Source organism: Chrysemys picta, chromosome 22 (genome assembly GCF_011386835.1).
Source record: "Chrysemys picta bellii isolate R12L10 chromosome 22, ASM1138683v2, whole genome shotgun sequence".
In the NCBI taxonomy this organism is placed as follows: Eukaryota; Metazoa; Chordata; order Testudines; family Emydidae; genus Chrysemys; species Chrysemys picta.
Window position 1 is genome coordinate 13,843,424 of NC_088812.1, and position 21,018 is coordinate 13,864,441.

The window sequence follows — 21,018 nt, forward strand, 5'->3', positions numbered from 1 at the left end:
AGGGATTGGGGGGGGTCATCTCCCCAGGGATTAGTTGGACATCCCTCATCTTGGGAGGCAGGGATCCCTCTCTGTAGGCTCCACCCCTTGGAGCCATGAACCCGCCCCCAACGCTGCCCTCCCCACAGAACCGCCCCCCCTCCCACCCCGACTCAGCCCCTGCCCAGCCCCGAACCTGGACTTGCCAAGTTCCAGATGGGGAAAAGCAACGGGCAGAGCCCAGGTGCCACCTAGTGGCCAGAAGGGAGATCGACCCCCCAGTTTCTGAAGCCCAGGCTCTGGGGGCAACCCCATGTCAGCTCAGGGCCAGCAGGCTGGAGCCTTAGAGGGGACACGTCCCTCAGCCCCCTGCATTGCCCCACGGCCTCCCGGGGAGGGGGGGAGGCCATCAACGAGCCCCAGGAGCTGATACCCCCCTGCCCCCAATGCAGGGGGCTGAGCCCTTCCCCTCTGGGCCGGGCTGGCTGCTGGGCTCTGCTCCTTGTCCCCGCGCTGGCCCTGCCCTTGGCACCGGACCAGACGCCCTGCAGGGAAGCACCTGTTTGCTGGTCCCCCCGCTTCCTCCCCCCAGCCAAGCCCTGAATTTTCCAGTGACCAACAAACAAACTCAAGGGCAGGGGAGCGGAGGCCTGGGGCGGCCGCACCTGTCCCCTGGCCCCCATACATGGCGCCCTCCGGGCTGGGCTCCAGTTCTGGGCTCGGCTGCAGGCAGCCCGGCACTGGGGTTTCAGGCCCCCCACCCCCCCCGGCGGGGTGGCTGTGGACTCTGGCCAGGACGCCGGGCACCTGGATCAGCCCCTCCAGGATTCTTTCTGCTGTAAATAGACCCGGTGCCCGAGGGAAGGATCTCTGCTCTTTGCCCTTGCTGGGTACCCCCAGCTCCAAAGCCACCTGCCACAACCTGGGTCGCTGGGCAGGTTGTTTCCATTTCCCAAGTCACTCCACCTTTCAATGCGGCTGTCGCTGGGGCGGAGCGTGCGCCCACCTGGCACACAGCAACAAGCGCAACCAGGGAAGGAATCCCATCGCCCCTGACTCCAGGCAGGACCCCACTGTGGCAGATGGTTTCAGTGAACTGACTTGCTCTAGCTAGGATTTGAACCCTTGGCTCTGGGGTGGCAGGGTGCCCCCCCAGCCCAAATAAAGGATCAAGCCCGAGCCCTGTCCCCATAGTGTGTGAGCCCCTTATACTCTCTGCTGCATTTATCCTCTCAGCCCCTGCCAGACACGGGACGAGGCACAAGAGACTAAGTGATTTGCCCAGGGTTGCATGGGACGGTTGTGGCGGAGCCAGAACTGCCAGCCAGCTCTGCCCCATTCTCCCGCCCCAACCTGCCTCTCTCAGCTACCCAGGAGTTACAATCCCAGCTTCAGTACCTGGATCTCCCGGCAGGTTAACAGCGCCCAGCTCACGTGCAAAAGCCCCACGTGCTCACGATTCCCTAGTGGAGACAAGGCCCAGCCGGGGCTCGGCTGTGAGGTGCACAGGGCGGCTGCTGTCACAGGAGCTGCCTGGCCTGCAGGTGGCCGATGCTGGGGCCGCGGGCCGGGAAAGCCGGCTCGAGAGACAGCGGGAAATCTCCCCGGGCCGTGGGAACGGCGCTAAAACGTGCACAAACCCCATGGCAGCCCCCTCGGCTGGATGCACCCGGGCGGGGCTACGGGCGTGAGCCACCCCACTGGGGTCCCTGATCGCTGGCAGCAAGAGACGCTCGCTCGGGAACTTGGCGACAAGGGTTAAAACGAGAGGAGATGGTTTCGCCGCGGATCGAGGGCCCGGGGTCTCCCCGGGCTGGCTCACCCCACACACCGGCCCCAGCTGAGACCCAGCAAACTCAGGTCACCCTGAGCAGCCAGGGACGGGAAGAGGCTAGATCCGAGCCAGCCGCCTCCCCGGCCCGATGCCCAGTCCTCCCTCCCTGGGCCACAACGGGACACCCAGCGGCCAGGCTGCGGGAGTTTGATTGACGTCATCGCACTGTTCGAATGGGGGAGCCCAGCCGAGCGCCACGGAGAAATGCCAATTGCTGTGCTGGGAGTGCCCCCTGCTGGCTGCACAACAGCAGTGCCCACCAGGCCTTGCGGGTGCCAGCGGATGCCAGGGGGCAGGAGCCAACAAACTCTCCTCCCCCCCACGCACGCGTCATTCCAACCCCCCGTGCCCCCAGACGGTGCCCCATGCAAACCTCTGAGCCACCAGGCGCCCCATGCAAACCTCTGAGCCACCAGGCCACTTCTCCTGCATCGCCCCCACCCCTCAAACCAAGGCCCTGGCCAGCAACCCCGACACCCCCACGCCGCGGGTCACCAGGGAGAACAAACCGGGAGGGGAAACACGGGTATATTGACAAGACGTAGCAAGATCGCAAACACCCAGCAACAGCCGGGGTAACCCCCCCACACACACACCCACCCACCCCGGGGAAGGGAGAAACCTCAAGGTACCCCAGCCCTAAGTACAAACACACACACACCCTGCCTCTGCCCATCGGTGAGCCTGGCAGGACGGGAGGTGTCCAAAGGCAGCAACGGGGCGTCGCAGCAAAGGAACGCGTGCAGGAGGGCTCCTGTCTGCCCCCCTCGGCCCCGCCACCCCACTTCCATCCTCCAGAGAGAGTGAACAACGGATCCGCTGCTTGCCCCAGCCTGCGACGCGTCCCGGGCCACGGCGGCACACGGGTCACGGCCAGCCCCTCGCTGTCCTGGGCCAAGGCGGCACACAGGTCACGGCTGAGTTGGCATCCCAGCACCAATGTCCCCGCTGAGGATCCGCTCCCTGCAGCGACGTGGAGAGGGGCTCCGTCTGCAGCTGCCCCCGGTGGCCGTGTTCGGGCCTGAGGCGCGGCTCCAGGCCCGGCCCGCTCGCCCCTTGGCTAAAGACCACTGCCGTCGCCGGCCTGGGCTCAAATCTCCTCCAGGAAGTCAACGGGGAAGAGCCCCACCTTGCGGCCGGTGTAGACCTTGACGTAGCCGTTCACTTCCTCCCCCTTCTGCACCACGATCTGGGGGGAAGGAAGGAGGGTGCCCCGGAGTGGGGGCCGGTTAGACGCCGCTGGGAACCAGACACAGAGCCGGCTGCCCGTGCGGCAGTGGTGGGGCTGGGGTCTGAGATGCAGTGCCGAGCGGGAGAGACGGAGGGAGCATGGGGGCAGAGACGTAGGGCTGGGCACCCGTGCAGAGGCGGGAGGAATGGGGGCAGAGAGGCAGTGGGGACCACTGGAGAATCGAAGTGGGGAGGGATGGATCAGGGGTGCAGGATCGGGCCTCGTGCAGGGTGGGGGTGCAGGGCCGGGCTCCCATGGCCTGAGCTGCTGGTGCCAGATGTGCATGGAGCGTCTCTCGGTGTGCAGCAGCAGGACTGGGGAGTGGGGGGGGGGGGTGACTGGGGGCAGAGTGACTGGAGGGGGGTGACGCCCCCTGCGGGGAACTGGCTCTGTGCTCACCTGATCCTTCTTCAGCGTGATCTGCCCGATCTCCTTGTTGCCCACAAAGGACCTGGTGACCTTGTGCACCCGCTCGCCCGCCCGCACCCGGATGATGAAGTTTGGCGGGAAGTAGCCGATTTTCTCGCCAATCTTCCCCTGCAAGGAGTTACACGGGGGAGGGGGGGGTCACTGGGAGCAGCCCGGCCTGCAAGGACACCACCCCTCCCGCAACACGCCTGGGCTGAAACAGTGAAGCTGCGGGTCGGGACTGAGGGGTGTGGACATTGACAAAGCTGTTTGCATAGGGGAGCCCAGGGCTGGGCTAGCAGGGGCTGCGGGTCGGGAGTGAGGGGCACCGGCAGAGCTGGGGGGAGCCCAGGTCTGGGCTAGCAGGGGCTGCGGGTCGGGAGTGAGGGGCACCGGCAGAGCTGTGGGGGGAGCCCAGGGCTGGACTAGCAGGGGCTGCGGGTCGGGAGTGAGGGGCACCGGCAGAGCTGTGGGGGGAGCCCAGGGCTGGGCTAGCAGGGGCTGCGGGTCGGGAGTGAGGGGCACCGGCAGAGCTGTGGGGGGAGCCCAGGGCTGGGCTAGCAGGGGCTGCGGGTCAGGACTGGGAGAAGCTCTAGGCAGCCTCTCACCCTCATGAGTGCTGAAGATGATCACCGGCTTTAAGCTCTAGCCCCCCAGGCGCTGCCCCCACCGTGTGCCCCGCTGCTGCCGACACCCTGGACCCTGCCCCAGCCGACTGGGGGGACCCCTCCTTACCCGCCACCATTCCTCGTTGGAGTCATCCACCACCGTGATCTTCTCCCCCGGGCTGCAAGGGAAAGGACTCGGACTAAGTGGTGCAGGGCAGGACCTGTCCTTCTGTTTGTCCAGCCCCTGGCACCGCGGGGCCCTGGGATCTCGGACACCTGCAACCCAGCCCCGGTGAGAACGCCACAGCCCTGGTGCAGTCCGCTGGGCCGGGCAGCCTCTCCCCGGCCCGGGCTGCATTCGCTTCGCCGTGGCCTCCTGGGGCCTGCGCTGGGCCCCTGGAGATAGAGAATCAGTCCCCCACTCGGTCCGATACCCTGTGTGACCTCGAGCAAACCCCCCGCCTATGCACCTGGGGGAGTCACCCTTCCCTGGTGTGTCTGGAGTGAGAGCTCAGGGCAGGGTCTGTCTGTGCAGTGCCCGGCACCAGGGGGCTCTGATCTCACCGGGGGGCAGGGTCTCTCTGCAGCACGCGGTGGTCCTGATCTCAGCTGCAGTTCTCCCGGCTGTAAGCAGTGCGGCCATGGCCGTTTTGGAAAGCTCCAGCTCCCGGAGTCCTGTGATTAGGGGAGCTCTCGTCTGGTAAAGGGAGACCGTTTCTAGCCGTGGCCCGGGCAGGCATGAGGACGAGACTTGAGCGTGTGCAAACAGCTCAGGAGCTGACGGCCCAGAACGCCCCCCACCCCTGGCATTTCTTTGTCTGTCTGAAGCCAGTGGTGTTTGGAAGCCAGGCCCCCAAGTTCTGTGCCCGGGGAGCAGCTGAACTGCATAACGTGGACGCCAGCTGGCAGAGCCGGAGACAGACCCCGCAACCGATGCTCACAGAAACCCCAACATGCCTCCAAGGACAATTTCATCCCTCGGGGCTAGTGCCCGGAGCGCTCGTCACGCACAGCCCCCCGGCCCCCCGAACTCACTGGAAATCCAGATCGTCCTTCTCCAGGGCTTTGAAGCGATAAAGCGCCACGAAGTAATGAGTCTGCAGGAAGCCGGGCTGGGGCTTCTTGTTCTGGGGGGGCAGGGAGATGGGATCAGAGCTGCACCATGAGGGGCAGGGACCATGGGCACCATCTGGCTGCCAGGCCCTGCTCCTGCTGTGCCCCACGGCCTCCTCCCAGCCCACAGCTCGGCTACAGCCCAGCACCGCCCATGGGGTGGGACTTGTCAGTAGGGGCGCTGTGACCGGGGCGGTGAGGGGCGCTGGGAGAGCCGGGTACAGGAGGAGGATAACCTTGTCAGGGGGCTGTGACCCCAGGGGGAGAGGGTGCAGAGGGGTACAGAAAGGAGGTACCTGGTGAAAGGGCTGTGACCCCAGGAGTAGGGGTGCAGGGGCAGTGGGGTGCAGGGGGTACCTTGTTGGGGAGCTGAGACCAAAGGGGGAGAGGCTGCAGAGGCAGTGAGGTGCAAAGGGGGGTACCTTGTCAGGGAGCTGTGATCCCAGGAGTAGAGGTGCAGGGGCAGGGGAGAGTGGGGTACAGGAGGGGGAACCTTGTCAGGGGGCTGTGACCCCAGGGGGAGGGGGTGCAGGGCAGTGGGGGGCAGGGAGGTACAGAAAGAGGGTACCTGGTCAGGGGGCTGTGACCCCAGGGGGAGGGGGTGCAGGGCAGTGGGGGGCAGGGAGGTACAGAAAGAGGGTACCTGGTCAGGGGGCTGTAACCCCAGGAGTAGGGGTGCAGAGGCAGTGAGGTGCAAGGGGGGTACCTTGTTGGGGAGCTGAGACCAAAGGGGAAGGGGGTGCAGGGCAGTGGAATGCAGGGGGGTACAGGAGGGGGTACCTTGTCAGGGGGCTGTAACCCCAGGGGGAGAGGGTGCAGGGCTGTGGGGTGCAGAGGGGTACAGGAGGGGGTACCTTGTCGGGGTGCTGTAACCCTAGGGGGAGGGTGTGCAGGGCAGTGAGGTGCAGGGGAATACGTGGGGGGTACCTTGTTGGGGGCTGTAACCCCAGGCTGAGAGGGTGCAGGGCTGTGGGGTGCAGGGGATACAGGAGGGGGTACCTTGTTGGGGGGCTGTAACCCCAGGGGGAGAGGGTGCAGGGCAGTGAGGTGCAGGGGAATACGGGGGGGTACCTTGTCGTCGGGAGTGCTTTTCTCTGCCTTCTTGTCCCCTTCTGGGTTGCCTGGGAGCACAGGAAGGAAGAGGAGAAAGGGGGGTACAGTTTGATGTGCCAAGTTAACAGATGCCCCCCTCCCAAGCACCCAGGGCCCGGGCAACACCCCCAAGCTCCAGTCCGCTGCAGAGACCCCAGGGCAGGTGAGGGGGTGGCAGGAAAACACCTGGACCGGATGCCCTGCCTGGCACCATGGGGCACAGAGCTGGGCCGGCCCCCGCCAGCCCCCCAGGCTCGCACCTGCCTCGAGTTTGCCCACTTCGTGCTTCCCAGGCTCCGGCTCCTCGTCCATCATGGCGGCCAAGGGCTGGCAAAGAGAAGGGGAGGCAGATTAGAGGGGAGCGGGAGCCGGGCCCCGCAGGAATGTGGGTAACAGAACAGGGGGCTGGGGTCGGGCTCCAGGGGATTGTGGGTAGCAGGGAATGGGGCGCTGGGGCTGGGCAGGGCCCCAGGGGATTGTGGGTAACAGGGGGCTGGGCAGGGCCCCAGGGGATTGTGGGGAACAGGGGGCTGGGCAGGGCCCCAGGGGATTGTGGGTAGCAGGGAATGGGGCGCTGGGGCTGGACAGGGCCCCAGAGGATTGTGGGTAACAGGGGGCTGGGGATGGGCTGGGCCCCAGGGGATTGTGGGGAACAGGGGGCTGGGCAGGGCCCCAGGGGATTGTGGGTAGCAGGGCACAGGGCGCTGGGATTGAGTGGGAGCCCGGGAACCCCGCGCCGCGTGTGGCTGCAGCGACGCCTGTGGCTGCCATAACATTTGGGGCGCAGATCCTCACCTCCCTGCCGCAGGCGGGTCCCCGAGACCCTGTCGCCAGGCGCAGCAGAGAGATTCTGGTCCCTTGTCAGAGTGCCCCATGTCAGGGCAGCCTGGCATCGCCCCCGGCACCAGCAGCCCCCCACAGGCCTCGGCTTTGGGGCACTGCCTCCCTGCACCAGCGCCCACCCCGGGGACCCCATTCCCCCGCCTGCATGGCCCCCCAGGGACCCTCCCTCCAGCTCACATTCTTCTTATCCTCCTGCCCTTTCTTCCGCTCCTTGTTGGCCATGACGACGCCCGTCCGGAGGGTCTCGAACACGGGGTCGCTGCGATTGGCTGCCGCTGAGTCAGAGACACCACAAGGGGGTGGTGAGTTCCCGGGGGGGGCGGGGGCGGCTGTTCCACTCATGGGGCAGGGGAGGGTCTGTGGCCCCCCACAGGGGAGGGTCTGGTACTTACAGAGCAGCTCCTTGACGCAGGCGTATTGCTGGTTGCTGTAGAGGGGGGAGCTGTATGCCCGGCGGAACCCGGGGGGCTGAGAGCGAGAGAGAGAACGGGGGGGTTACAGCTGCAGGACAGATGCCTGCACAGCCAGGATGCCTGGGTTCTAGCCCAGCTCTGGGGGGAGGGCTAGTGGTTAGAGCAGGGGGCCGGGAGCCAGGACTCCTGGGTTCTATCCCTGGCTGTTGAAAGGGAGGGGTCGGGGGGGGGAGAGGAGTGGATGCTGGGAGCCAGGACTCCTGGGTTCTACCCCAGCTCTGCCCTCTAAACCTGTGGGACCTCAGTGAATCACGTCCCCTCCCCGTGCCTCAGTTTCCCCACTGGTGCCAGTGGGTAGGGGAGGGGGCCGTGCCGGACTCACGATCTTGCCGAAGCAGCGCTGCATCTCCACGTAGGACTGACAGTGGTGGTGGATACTGGTTTTGCAGTTCTTGCATCTCAGGCCAAATTTGTTGTTGACTGTGGGGGTGCGGGGGAGGCAAAGACAAGTCGATTAACCGTCCCTGCCACGGAACCAGCTCGGCTAGAGACCCCGGCCCCCCAGGGAGTGGGGGCTGGGGGTTGGCCAGGGACCCCCCAGCAGGGATCAGGGCTGGCACAGGGGGCAGTAGGTTTGCCCCCACCCCCATGACTGGCTTCACAGATCCCCTGGGAATGGATGTCTCCTTGGGGAGGGGGCGTCCGTCGGGCCCCTTCGGCCCCCATGTGCCCCACTGAGCTGGGCCGCAGGGGCCCTGTTACCGTCCCTGGGGGTGGGGGGAGGAGCTGAGTCCCAGTGTGCTGCCTGCGTAGGTCACTGCCCCCCCCCAGCATGGTGTGTCCCCTTGGCCCATTGCCCCCTGCCTCTCTGGCCTATATACCCCTCCCTCCCCTCTCCCCAGCCATGCCCCCCTCCTGCGCCTAGTGCCCCCTCCCCCCTCAGTGCCCCTGCCGCAGCCATGCCCCCCTCCCCCCTTTCCCCCAGGACCTCCCACCCCTATCCCCCCCAGGCCCCTGCCCCCTCAGCCCAACCCCTCCCCCCAGTGCAAACCAGACCCCCTGCCCCCTCCCTCCCGGGCCCCCCCACTCACGGACAATCATGCGGGCGCAGACATCACAGAACTTGGGCTTTTTGAAGTACTGATCCTTGAACTTGTGGGGCTTGTCGTTGACGGGCTTCTGGGGCTCGGGGGGCGGCTCGGGCTCCTCTTCCTCCTCCTCCTCCTCCTCGTAGAAGTAGTAGAGGGGCCCCCCCGTGGGGCTGACCAGCTCCCCGTTGGGCTGCGGCTCCGCTGGTGGCTCCTCCTTGGGCCTCCGCAGAAACAGCTGCTTCAGCGCCCGGAGCTGGGGGGCGGGGAGACACCGGGCACCTCAGAGACACCGATGCCCCTCCCTGGGGGAAACTGAGGCATGGGAGGGAAACGGTGGCTTGCCCCAGGGAGTTAGTGGCAGAGCCAGGATAGAACCCAGGAGTCCTGGCCCCCAGTCCCTCGCTGGGTGCAGGAGTGTGGGCAGGGCCCCGTGGCGTTGGTGTAACAGGCTGAGCGTGCCGGCCAGAGAGACCTGGGCATGGAGAGGTGGGGGGCACGCTGGCATCATGGCACGTCCCCACCAACACCCCCAACTCATGACATCCCCGGGACTGCAGGGACGCGGGGACCCCTGTCCCCCCGACCGGCAGCCTGGTGGGCAGGGGGGCTGGAGGCAGGATGTGCCCTGGGAAGGAGCCCCCCTAAGAGGGGCAGGGAGCACTGGTGAGGGGAACCTCTCTTCAGCCCCCGCAAGCCCAATCCTCTGGCAGCACTTACCCTGCTCGCTGGCTTCCCCCCTGGCGCGGGCGAGGCTGGCGGTGCCAGAGCCTCCTTCTCCGTCATGCTGCAAGGGGGAGCAGAGACGTCACGGGGCTCCCCTGGCAACACCCGCTAACCCGCAGCCAATTGCTGGCGCCACGGGATGAGCCAGCTCGATGCCCGTCTCTGCCCCACAACAAGCTCCCGCTGGGGCCCAGCACGGGGGAGCCATGGGCAGAGGAGGCCCACGGTGCCAGCTGAAGGGCCTGCCCGGGGATTTACACAGCCCCAGCTGGTGTCACGGCAAGGAGAGGAGACCGTCCCAGGCCGCCCGACCACAGGACCTACCACTTGCCCCCTTTCTGCTGTGCCCAGCGGTGCCACACCCGCAGCTCCCCACACGTCCGGCCCAGACGCTATTTTAAGTTCCCGGCATCATACGAGCCCTGGCTCCCCCCGCTTGCAGGGGTGTGTCTGCATGGTGTCTGTCGCATGGTGTGTGTCTGTCATGGGTGCGTGTGTGTCGTGTGTCGCGTGTGTTACAGCAGGGACGTGTGTCTGTCGTGTGTGTGTGTCTGTCTTTCTCTCGCAGGGGGTGTGTGCGCCTCTGTCGCGGGGGTGTGTGCGTCTGTCGTGGAGGTGTGTTTGTGGGTGTGTGTCGTGTGTCTGTGTGTATGTGTCACAGGCGTGTGTCTGTTGCGTGTATGTGTCTGTCGTGGGGTGTGTGTGCGTCTGTCACAGGGCATGTGTGTCACGTGTGTGTGTGTCTGTTGCGCGTGTGTGTCGCAGTGGGGTGTGTGTGTGTGTGTCTGTTGCGCGTGTGTCGCAGTGGGGTGTGTGTGTGTGTGTCTGTTGCGCGTGTGTCGCAGTGGGGTGTGTGTGTGTGTGTGTGTGTGTGTGTCGCAGGGGTGTGTTACAGCAGGGATGTGTGTCTGTCCCAGGGGTGGGTGTTACAGCCGGGGCAGGTCACCGCAGCAAGTAACGCGCGATAGCAGGGGCAGGGATGCTTTGGGGCGCTTTGCTGGCTGGCCCCCCTGCCCCAGTCTGGAAGGGAAGGGGGTGTCTGAGACGGGTGCACAGCGAGCTGGGGTGGGTGGGGGGGGAAGAGACTCACCTCTGAGTTTCGGGGTCCCTCGCAGCTGGGTAAATGCTCCCCAGGAGCAGCTCAGCGCCCCGGCCTCGGTCTGGCCGGCGGCGACCCCCAGGCCTGGCTGCAAAGGGGCGCTCGCGGCCGGCCGCCGGGGACGGAGTGACAGGGCGAGAGGGGAGCGAACAGCTGAGCACCATGCGGGAAGCTGACGCCGAGAAATTGGAGCCTGCACACGAGCGGGCCTGGCCGGCGGGAGCCGCTGGCTGGTTGCCTGGCGGGTCTGGGGCACCAATGGACGCGGGCACAGGTGGGCCGGGCACTTGGGCTGCAGGTGTTCGGTTCCCGCGTCCCCGCGGGCGGGATGCACCAAGCCACGGCCACCGGGGAACAGGGAGACCCAGCGGAGGAGCAAGATATTGGTGGGTGAGCCCCCCATGCAGGGCCTGAGGCTCTGTCACCGGGCTGGGACAGGGCAAGGTCACTTCTGTGTCCTTCTAGTTGGGGGGCCCTGCCCGGCCCAAAGTCAGAGCAACCTCAGGGCTGCCCCAGCTTGTGTTCTGTTCCCCTGGGCTGCGGACAGTACCCATAATGCAGTGCACGCGGGGCATGCCCCGAGCTGCTCTGATGCCAGCTGGGGAGGCCCTGGCAGGGGCAGTTCTCAGGGGGCCGTTTGCACCCCCCTTTCAAGGCCCCGTTTCCTGCCCCCCACCAGCTTCTCCCCCTTGAGCTGCCATCACAGGCCCCGTCCCCGGAGGGCTCCCACCCTGTCCCTTCCTGCAGAAACAAACCACGTGGGGGGCTGTGCCCCCTGCATGAGGCGAACACTCCATGTCCTCTGCAGAAGGCTCCAGGCCCCATGGCCAGGCCTTCGCCCGACTCCTCCGCCCACCCGGGGGGACCAGGCGCAATTGGCTGAAGGCCCCAGGCAGGGAGGCTCCCGGGGAGGTTGTGGCATCCCCAGTGTTGGAGTTTTTGGGGGGCAGGTTGGACAAACCCCTGGCCGGGCTGCTCCAGGGTTACTGGGCCCTGCCTCCGCACTGGGGGCTGGGCTCGGTGACCTCCCCGGGGCCCCTTCCAGCCCCCCATTGCTGGGATCTGGGCACAGACGCTGGCTCGGGTCACCCCTTAACCCTCCGTGCGCATGGCCCCTCCTGCTCATGGTGCCCCCGATGGCACAGCCCAGGCTGGTATGAGAATCCCCCACTTGTCGGCTCTTACCTCTCGGCTGCTGCGTTCTGCCCGTGGCTGCGGGGGCTGGCCCGACCCCCGGGAGGCTGACGCCTGACGCCGGACCCGGGCCTCGCTCCTCTCCCATGGCGAGCGTCGCCGGGCCGGGCCGGTAGCAGCAGCCCATGGGCCACGAGGCTTGCCCAGGTTCCTGCACCGCTGGGATGCAGGGCCCGGGATCAGGCCCCCCCCCCGAGGGGCACGGCTCAGTGCCACCAGGCCGATGCTGCTGGCAGGGGCTCTTCTCCGTTGGTGCCAGTTCCTGGAGGCTCCAGTTTGGGCAGGGATGTGACCCGGCCTGCCCCGGCTACGGGGCTCAGTGGGGAGCCCTCCCTCCCTTTGATGCTCTCTGGGGCCACCAGATTGCCCCCTGCTGCCTGGGAACGGGCTGGAGGGGGGCAGCGAAGAGCTGGGGGGGCTGGCCCCTGCCTCAGGAACCCTCATTGCCCGTCCCAATTGTGTGTGGGGGGAGCTCGGCCCTACCCTACTAGGCATCTAGGCCTGCTCCCTAGCCCTGCTGCTGAGCGGGGGGGTGGGGAGGGGCACATCCCACTGTGAGCACCCCTCCCCCGCTGGTGCCACCCCAGGAGGGGTCAAGACAGGAAGTTCCTGGGGGGGTACCGTGGGGGGAGAAGAGGGGGCGGTCCCAGAGACACGGGGGCCGCGTCTCGCGTTAACCCCTCGCGCTGGGCACAGAAACCGGAAGCAGCTTTAAAGTGACGGACGATTTTTTTTATATTTAAAAACAAAACCAACCCCCCCGTCCCCCCCCCCGGATTAAATAGACTGTACAGTGACCAGACCCAGCCAACACCTGCATGTGCAACTGAACGCGGCGCCCGCCGCGGCATGACGCGGGACGAAACGAGACACGTGTCCGGGGGGGGCAGTGGGGGGCGCGTTACCGGGGGGGAGGGGGGGAAATGTTCTTCCACTCCAAAAAAAAAAATAATAATGATCAATTTCTCGTCTCTTCATTGTGTCCATATAAATAGAGGCCGAGCGCGGGCGGGGGGGCGCCGGGGGGGCCCTACTGGGAGCTGGCCCGCTCCAGCACCCGCAGGTCGTAGCTCTTCCTGGCCCCGCGCAGCCGGAAGCGGCTGAGCGAGTTGTTGAGGCGCAGCGAGGCGTTCTGGGCGGCCAGCGGGCTGGGGAACACGGCCACCACGGTGTATAAGGCAGCGAGGTCCGGGTGCCGGCCGTTCTCCGCCGGCCCGTGGTTGTCGCCTGCGCCGCCCCCGGCCCCGCGCCGCCCCTGAGTCTCCTTCAGCCACTGGATTTTGGCCCCGGCCATGGCGAGCTGGGTGAAGAGCTTGTCGGCCTCCGTGCGCGTGATGCCCTCGGGCAGGTCCGTCACCTCCAGCACCCGGCCCAGCACTGCGAGGAGACAAGGCCAGGTCAGCGGCCGGGAACCAGCCACAGGGGGCTGGGAGCCAGGACTCCTGGGTTCTCTCCCCGGCTTTGGGAGGGGAGTGGGGTCTACAGGTTAGAGCAGAGGGAGGGGGCAGCCAGGACTCCTGGGTTCTATCCCTGGCTCTGGGAGGGAGTAGGGTCTAGAGGTTAGTGCGGGGGGGCTGGGAGCCAGGACTCCTGGGTTCTATCCCCAGCTCCGGGAGGGAGTAGGGTCTAAAGATCAGCGCGGGGGCTGGGAGCCAGGACTCCTGGGTTCTCTCCCCGGCTTTGGGAGGGGAGTGGGGTCTACAGGTTAGAACAGAGGGAGGGGGCAGCCAGGACTCCTGGGTTCTATTCCCAGCTCCGGGAGGGAGTAGGGTCTAAAGATTAGCGCGGGGGCTGGGAGCCAGGATGCCTGGGTTCTCTGGGAGGGGAGCAGTCCCTGCTTGAATCCCAGAGGTGGGAGCTAGGAAGTCCCTGCAGTTCATGCCCCAGGGCACCCCCTTTCTCCCTGCGGCGGGTGGGGCAATGCACGGTCCCATGCAGCCCTGCAGAGTCTGTTTGCCTCCCCTCGCTCAGCCCACGGGGCCCCCCGGTGCAGGAAGCTGTCACTTCGGGGCGAATGTTCCACCCTGGAGCCAGACTCAGGGACGCGGGTGGGGAGGGCTGAGGGGGGCCGAGTGCTCAGGGCTCCTTGGGGGGCGCCTGGCTTTAGCATGGGGGCCTTTCCGGGCAGCAGGGCCAGTCCCAGACACTGGCCCCTCCAAACTCTGGGCAAACCCAGCTCCTGGGGGAGGACAGGGGCAGCCGATGCCCAGGGGCCGTGGTTAATTTCTGACCTGAAACCACATCCACCTGTGCCAGCCCCAAGCGGGGGGCAGAGCTGGGTGGTGCCCGGGCCGCGCCTGCAAGCCGAGCTGCCCGTGTGCTTCAGCTGTCAGGGCACAGAGTGTGTCGCGGCCGCGGCTCGGGCTCCGGGAGCCAGGCGGGGGTGAGCGGCAGGTCCCGGCAGACCGAATTCTGTGCTAATATTAAACCAGCGTGTAACAGATCCCCCGGCCCCTCCCTGCTCTATTTCCACTGCCTGAGGGGGGCTCACTTTAACACGCCTGCTAGGCACTGCTGCAGCTGTTTAACCGGGGAGGGGAGGAGAAGGGGGGGGGGGATTTGAGGCCTCCCCTGAGCCCCATGGAAGGACATTGCCTTGCAGCCTGTCCCCAATTAGCAAGTGCTGATTGTGCTCCCCTGGGGGGCGGCTGAGCGCCCTCTGCCGGGGCGTTTGGAGAGAACCAGCAAACCACTGAGCAGCTTCAGCTGGGGGATCTCAAAGCACTTCACAAACGCTCACTAACCCTCCCAGCCCGAGGGCAGCGGGCGGCGTCACCCCGCTGTTACCGAGGTGGGGAAACAGGCAGAGATCTCCCAGCGAGTCAGCCACAGGAACACCCCACAAGTCTGGACACCAAGCTCTGCTCTAACCACTAGACTCCCCTGCTCTCCCCGAGCTGGGAACAGAACCCAGGAGTCCTGGCTCCCAGCCCCCCCTCACAGCGCAGCGTGTGCGTCTCCTGCAGCCGCTGGGCCTGTGGGGGGCAGAGAGGGGCAGTGGGGGAGGCCCGGTGCCCTCTCTTCTGCCAGCGCGCACACTCCAAGGGGGCTTGCGGGCAGCACTTCTGAGAACCAGGGGTCTCTCCTCTCTAGTCCCCCGCGGGTCCCGTCCAGGATCCGTCCCTGCTGCCCAGTGACAAGGGCTCAAACTGCGCCCTCGGCAGGTGACTGGCGAGGGAGGCACCCAGGAGGCTGGGCTGGGCAGGGTGTTTGCCAGGCGCGGGTGGGCGTGAGCAGCCCCCGAGGTCACTTGCCTACGTCGCTTGTGCCGAGGTCGGTGGACGCTGACTTGAGGGCCTGTCTCTTGCCCCGGTTTCCGTGTTTCATCCCTGTCTGGCCCTGGAAGAGTGAAAACAGAGTCACTCGGAGAAGCTGCCAGTCCAGCAGAGCGGCTGGGAGCCCCTTGGCCAGCGTGCCCGCCCGCCCAGAGCGCAAGGGTTAGCCCAGCCCCCGGTGTAGCCGAGTTTAGGGCGCCCAGGTGCCTGGGACAGGCAAGGGCCGTTTCCAGCCTGCACTCCGTCTCCATCTGGGTGCTGACGTCCGGCTTGGGCGAGGCTGGGGGCAGAGTGACGTTTACATGGGAACTGCTGTCAGCATCCTCAGAGATGGGCTGCGGGCACTGGGCTAGGGCCCCGATCCTGCAGCGTGTGGCGCATCCTGGTGGAGCCCGAGCGTCCCTCGGCACTGGCCAGGGCCTCGGTCTGCAAAGGACCACGCTCCAGGGGGTGCTGGCTCTTTGGGACTCACTTGCCTGGCCTGAGGGAGGGGAAACGGGGGCTCACCCCCCACATTTTGCTTCTTTCTGAGGGACAAAGGTGGCTGGGACCCCAGTGGCTGGAGTCTGAAGGGGGGGGGGGGTTGTTGGGCTTTTTCACAGGTAGGTGGGAAATTCTGCAGTTTCAAAGTTTGTTCCTTTTCCAAATCCAAATGCCAGATGCTTCCGAGATTGAACAGAACAGGACAATTACTGAGTGATCCAGCCCCTGGCGCCCAGTCCCAGCTTCTGGCCGTCAGGGGCTTGGGGGGACAGAGCCTGGGCTTCCATCCCTGACCATCTTGGCTAACAGCTGCTGATGGACCTGTCCGCCACGATATACTCTTGGCCTTCACAACGTCCTCTGGCAATGAGTTCCACAAGTTAACTGTTTGTGGTGTTCAGGACTTTTTCCATGTTTTGAGTTTGACAAAACCAGCGTTTTTTGTGGAAAAACCACAGGCAATGACAAACATCTCCTGTTTTCCACCTGGGGACTCAGGTCTGGCTTCCCCGTCCAATTCTGGCTACAGCATCGGCGACGCCAGGCCAGTGAGCCTTGGCACCGAGGGTGGGCTAGTGCCGCAGACAGACCCGTAGGGATTGTATTAAAGCGCTGAGGGAGCAGCTTCCTCTTTGGGAGCCCCCGCATCTCTGCGTCCCCCAAAGAGCCCTCGAATCCGAACAGGGAAGACCGTTCACAAGCCCCTCCACTCCTCCCGATCTCCAGCCCCGGCAATGGCAACGCTGCCATACGAAGTCGGGGGGCAGGAGGAACACTGGCGGTGGTGGGGGGCCCCAGTCTGCCTCTGGGCTGGCGGCCGCAGTCCCCCTACCTGGTGCGCGCTGTAGTTGGACTGGCTGGGCAGCAGAGGAGGAGGGCAGATGGAGAGATTGTACTGCAGTGGCTGGCCCAGTAGAGAGTAGCGCCCGTCGCCTGGAAAGCAGAAGCAGAGGTTTGGGGGTGCTGGGGCGGGGGGCTGCAGCGCTGTGGAACCCCACAGGAGACAGTCCTGCCAGGGATGTGCACGTCTGCTCTGCCGCAGTCGTGCCCGTGAGCTGGGGGCGAGGCCTCCTCTCCGGGCACCGGTCTCACCGGCCCAGGCTGGAGAGGTGGGGAGGACGTGGCAGTGGAGGCAACCCACGCTATGGAAATAACCCATCTGGTGGGTCCTGTAACAGCTGGCCAGCAAGCCCCGCCCCCTGCAACAGCTGGCCCTGCCCTGTGGGGAGCCAGGCCCCGCCCCATGGGGAGCCAGGCTCCGCCCCATGGGGAGCCAGGCCCCGCCCCCTGCAACTGCTGGTCCTGCCCCATGGGGAGCCAGGCTCCGCCCTCTGAAACAGCTGGCCCCGCCCTGTGGGGAGCCAGCCTCCGCCCCCTGGAGCGCCAGGCTCTACCCAGCCACGGCTCTGCAGGTTCTGCAGGTTCGAAGGCTGCCTCGGCAGGTCAGAGTTCACTCTCTGGCCACTGGCGCCTCCCCAGGGGACCGGGCCAAGGGCCCACTGTTCGGATGCAAACTCCCACAATGCACCCTGTCAATCCCACCCCATGCCTTGGGCCCGGGCCCCGTCGAGCTCTGAGCTTGGCCAGTTTCACTGCAGAGGCTTTCTGGTTCAAACGCTCCCCGCAGCCCGTCTCACCTTGTGCTGGGCCCACGGGCCGGGGGAACTGCGTGAGGACCGGAAGCGGGCTGAGCGCTGTGCAGACGCTGTTGAGGTTGGTCACGGGAGACGGCGTCGGAGACTGAGTGGGGGACGTGATGGGGCTGGTTAGCTGGGTGCTGGCCTGGAGACGGGGGAAAAGGGTTAGACGCACGGATCGGGCCCCGAGCCCCCTATCCCCACCCCAAGGGGACGTGCTGAGCTGGCTCTCTGCAAGGGGCTGAATCCAACCCCCAGCCCCCCCGGCAGTGGGCTAGTGCCTGGGCCCCCCCCTGCCCTGTACCTGGGCACTGGTGTCTGGGTTGTACAGCTCCCCCGGCTTCTGCCCCCGCTGGTCGAGGCCATAGTATTTACAGTGGCTCCACTGCACCACGGGAGGGTTCTGCGGGGGCTGGGGGCCGCTGGGCACGTTCAGCTGCATCACGACCACGCCGGGCCCCGACGGAGACACCCCTGCCAAGAGGAGACGGCGGCTGGGACGGGAGCTCCCAGGCTCACAACCTGGGACTGGTACCCCCTGCCCCCAGCCAGGCGAGGGGCGCTCCCCTGGCTACAGAAACCTCCACCTGGTGCAGGGGCTTTCCGGGGTCACCGTGCCGGGCACCGCACCCCATCCCCATGCCTGGCACTGCACCCCATCCCCCTGGTGCCTGGCACTGCACCCCAATCCTTCCCTGTGCCTGGCACTGCACCTCTGTGCCTGGAACTGCACCCCAATCCTTCCCTGTGCCTGGCACTGCACCCCAATCCTTCCCTGTGCCTGGCACTGCATCTCCATGCCTAGCACTGCACTCTAATCCTTCCCTGTGCCTGGCACTGCATATCCATGCCTGGCACTGCACCCCAATCCGTCCCTGTGCCTGGCACTGCACCTCCATGCCTGGCACTGCACCCCAATCCTTCCCTGTGCCTGGCACTGCTTCTCCATGCCTGGCACTGCACCCCAATCCTTCCCTGTGCCTGGCACTGCACCTCCATCCCAATCCTTCCCTGTGCCTGGCACTGCATCTCCATGTCTGGCACTGCACCCCAATCCTTCCCTGTGCCTGGCACTGCACCTCATCCCCCTGGTGGCTGGCACTGCACCCCTGGTGGCTGGCTTTGCACTCCAATCCTCTCCCCATGCTTAGCAATGCATCCCCATGCTCCCCTGCGTCTGGCACAGCACCCCTATTCCTCCACTCTCTATGCCTGGCACTGCACCCCCAGCACTCCCGCTGTGCCCACCCGCAGTGAAAACCAGGAGCTCCCGGGGCCCCAGCCTGCACTTGGGTGACCCTGCAGGGCGGGTGGCTCCAGGGAGTGTTCCTTGCCTGACCCAGACCATGCCAGGCTCCCCTGAGAGCAAAGCAGTGCCCTGGCCTGGCCACCAACGGCTCAGCTCCCCTGGGCTGGCTGGGGCAGCTCCGTCCCCCCCGACCTCCTCTCTTCCCCCAGCCCCAGCCTTGCTCCTCAGGCGAGGCAGTGCAGCCTAGTGGGGCTAGCGGCACCTGGAACCTGCCTCCAGCCCAGCCAGGCTCTTGGCTCCCAGGGTCGGCAGCTGCAGCTGCCCTGCCCTGGGAGCAGCTCACGGGCTCTCTGAGGCCTGGCCCGGCCGGCTAACGACACCGGGGGTTGCGCCGCGCTGGGATGGGACCAGGGCAGAGCCGGGTGGGGCCGTGTTTGCTCCCTCGGTGCTGGCAGGAGGATGAGGGAAATTGACCAGCGCTAAATCCTGCTCCAGCCGCCGGAGGGAGGAGGGGGCAGCTCGAGAAAGGCGGCCATAGCTGGGGTGGCCTCGACCTGGCTGCTGATCCCCTCCTCCCCCCAGCCAGCTGGAGAGGGGAAGGGTGACATCACGGGCCACGCAGCTGCTGCACGGGCACCACTGCTCTCGCTGATCCATCCTGGCCGCCGGCTTGCAATGCCAGGAAGCCCGAGTGTGGCTAACGCCAGTCGGCGATAAAGAGGTGTTGGTGTGAAAACCCCGGCACCCTCCCCCAGGGAGCCTAGAGACGCATTCCCTCGTACCTCCCACGTGTCCGTCTGGCACCTCCCCCAGCACCTGCCCCTCCTGCATGGCCTGCTGCCCCCCAGATGTGCACCAGGGGCCCAGTTCATCATCCCCAGCAGAAACCCAATGGAGCCTGTGGGATTGCTGCCCCCCACCCCCACCGCTCTGCCCTCTCCCCATCCACAAGGCTTTGCACACCCACAACCACACAGCACACTTCATCCCATTTCACTGACAGGCTCCTTGTGAGTCACACAGCATGTGTGGTAGCCAAGGTGAGAACCAAGTCCCCCCTCTAACCACTGGCCCCCACACTCCTCCCAGAGTTGGGGATAGAACCCAGAAGTCCTGGCTCCCAGCCCCCCCTGCTCTAACCCGCTAGCCCCCACTCCCCCCCTAGAACTGGGGATAGAACCCAGGAGTCCTGGCTCCCAGCCCCCCCTGCTCTAACCCGCTAGCCCCCACTCCCCCCCAGAGCTGGGGATAGAACCAGGAGTCCTGGCTCCCAGCCCCCCCTGCTCTAACTCGCTAGCCCCCTCTCTCCTCCAGAGCTGGGGATAGGACCCAGGAGTCCTGGCTCCCAGCCCCCCCTGCTCTAACCCGCTAGCCCCCACTCCCCCCCCAGAGCTGGGGATAGAACCCAGGAGTCCTGGCTCCCAGCCCCCTGGCTGTCACCACAATTTTAAAAGCTTGATTCCAGACAACGCAAGGCTGTCGAGGCCCAGAGCCTGCTGCAATACCCAGTGCTCCCAGCAGATGGCACGCGAGGCCCAGCCAACGCAAGGCCGGGAAGAGCCCGGTTGGCCCTGGCTGAAAGGCCTGGCTAGCCCATGGACGGGGCCACTGGCCTCGGACAGCGCAGCAAGGCCCCCGGGCACCACTCCCAGCCACCGTGGGGGAGGCCCAGAGCTGGGCTGTGCGAGCAGAGCAGGACCCCCCCCCCCCCAGGGCCTCGTTCTCCAGGCAAATGCTCCGTCCATCCCAGAGCGTCCGAACACTGAGCCACCTCGTCTCTCCCTCGATTTCCCTACACAGCCCTGGTGTGGGGCAGCCAGCGGAGACGCTGGGTGGCCAGGCTGCCCCACACCAGGCTCTGCCTGGCCCCAGCCCGGCCTTGGCGTGTCTGCTGATGACCGCGGGGGGCGTGGAACTGGGCTGAGACCCACCCGACTCAGTCCACAGAAGCCACCAACCGCTTCCGTTGGCCTGGGTCGAGGGGGGGGGGGGGGGGGGGGAAACTCAGCTGTGCCTTACCAACCCCCCCAGAGAGCCAGCCCCTCCTGGGCTACGATGCCAGGGTACTTCCCAGTGCCCAGCAGGGGGCAGGGTGAGCCAGGGAACGGGCGGTCTCTCCTTACCCGAATACTGCTGCTGCATCTGTGGCGGGCTGCAGGGCGAGGGAGACTGGGGCATCTGATACTGCTCGGAGCCGGGAGGCTGCAGGTACCCGACCGAGGGGCTGCCGGGAGGAGAGAGCTGCGGTGAGGCATCAGAGCTGCATTTCCCCAGTCCCCGCCTTTGAGAGGCAGCTTCTCCCCAACACGGGCTGGGCCACCTCCCCGCACTGCAGACGCACGGGGACTCGGGGCAGCCCTCCCTGGGCTGGCTCCTGTCTCACAGGACCGTTGCAGAGAGGCCAAACGCAGCCCCCTAAGTGCTCCCCGGTCACCCCCCACTGCCCCCCGCTTTGCTGCTACTCTCCCCTTTGACCAAGGCCAGCTCGGCCAGCAACCACCCCCCGCGTGCAGAGCGCGCTGAGCTGCCCCCGCAGCTCTCCGAGCAGAGGCGGGCCGGAGACGCCGCTGCCCTTACCTGGTGCCGTTCTGCTGGGCCGTGGGGATGACGCTGTAATAGACCGGCATCCCGCCGGACTGCAGCCCTCCCTGAACCGACTGGCTGGCGGACACCAGCACCGGCTGCTGGAACGGCTGCTGGACCACCCCCTGCGACTCGCTAGCCACCGGGACCTGCGCCGAGAAGG

General features: G+C 66.3%; 2 protein-coding genes across 2 annotated transcripts in view; both read right to left on the bottom strand.

The window, feature by feature from the left end:
* Positions 1–2,326: 2,326 nt before the first annotated feature.
* LOC135972123 (SH3 and cysteine-rich domain-containing protein 3-like) lies at positions 2,327–12,450 on the bottom strand. The gene is made up of 12 exons (XM_065576577.1): positions 10,426–12,450; positions 9,330–9,396; positions 8,613–8,865; positions 7,904–8,001; positions 7,501–7,576; positions 7,286–7,383; positions 6,526–6,592; positions 6,245–6,294; positions 5,096–5,187; positions 4,188–4,239; positions 3,444–3,581; positions 2,327–3,002 (listed from the first exon to the last, which is right to left on the bottom strand). The coding sequence occupies exons 1-12, from the start codon at positions 10,596–10,598 to the stop codon at positions 2,904–2,906; spliced, it is 1,263 nt and encodes a 420-aa protein (XP_065432649.1). The 5' UTR covers positions 10,599–12,450; the 3' UTR covers positions 2,327–2,903.
* A 140-nt stretch (positions 12,451–12,590) lies between these two features.
* LOC135977179 (R3H domain-containing protein 2-like) overlaps positions 12,591–21,018 on the bottom strand; it is a 31,750-nt gene continuing 23,322 nt past the window's right edge. Inside the window, exons 10-16 of the mRNA XM_065576488.1 lie at positions 20,850–21,004; positions 20,396–20,496; positions 17,328–17,497; positions 17,024–17,168; positions 16,219–16,319; positions 14,883–14,967; positions 12,591–13,005 (exon numbers count right to left, since the gene is read on the bottom strand). Of these exons, the coding sequence (XP_065432560.1) occupies positions 12,659–13,005; positions 14,883–14,967; positions 16,219–16,319; positions 17,024–17,168; positions 17,328–17,497; positions 20,396–20,496; positions 20,850–21,004 (1,104 nt within the window). The 3' untranslated portion in view covers positions 12,591–12,658. The remainder of the gene's footprint in view (positions 13,006–14,882; positions 14,968–16,218; positions 16,320–17,023; positions 17,169–17,327; positions 17,498–20,395; positions 20,497–20,849; positions 21,005–21,018) is intronic.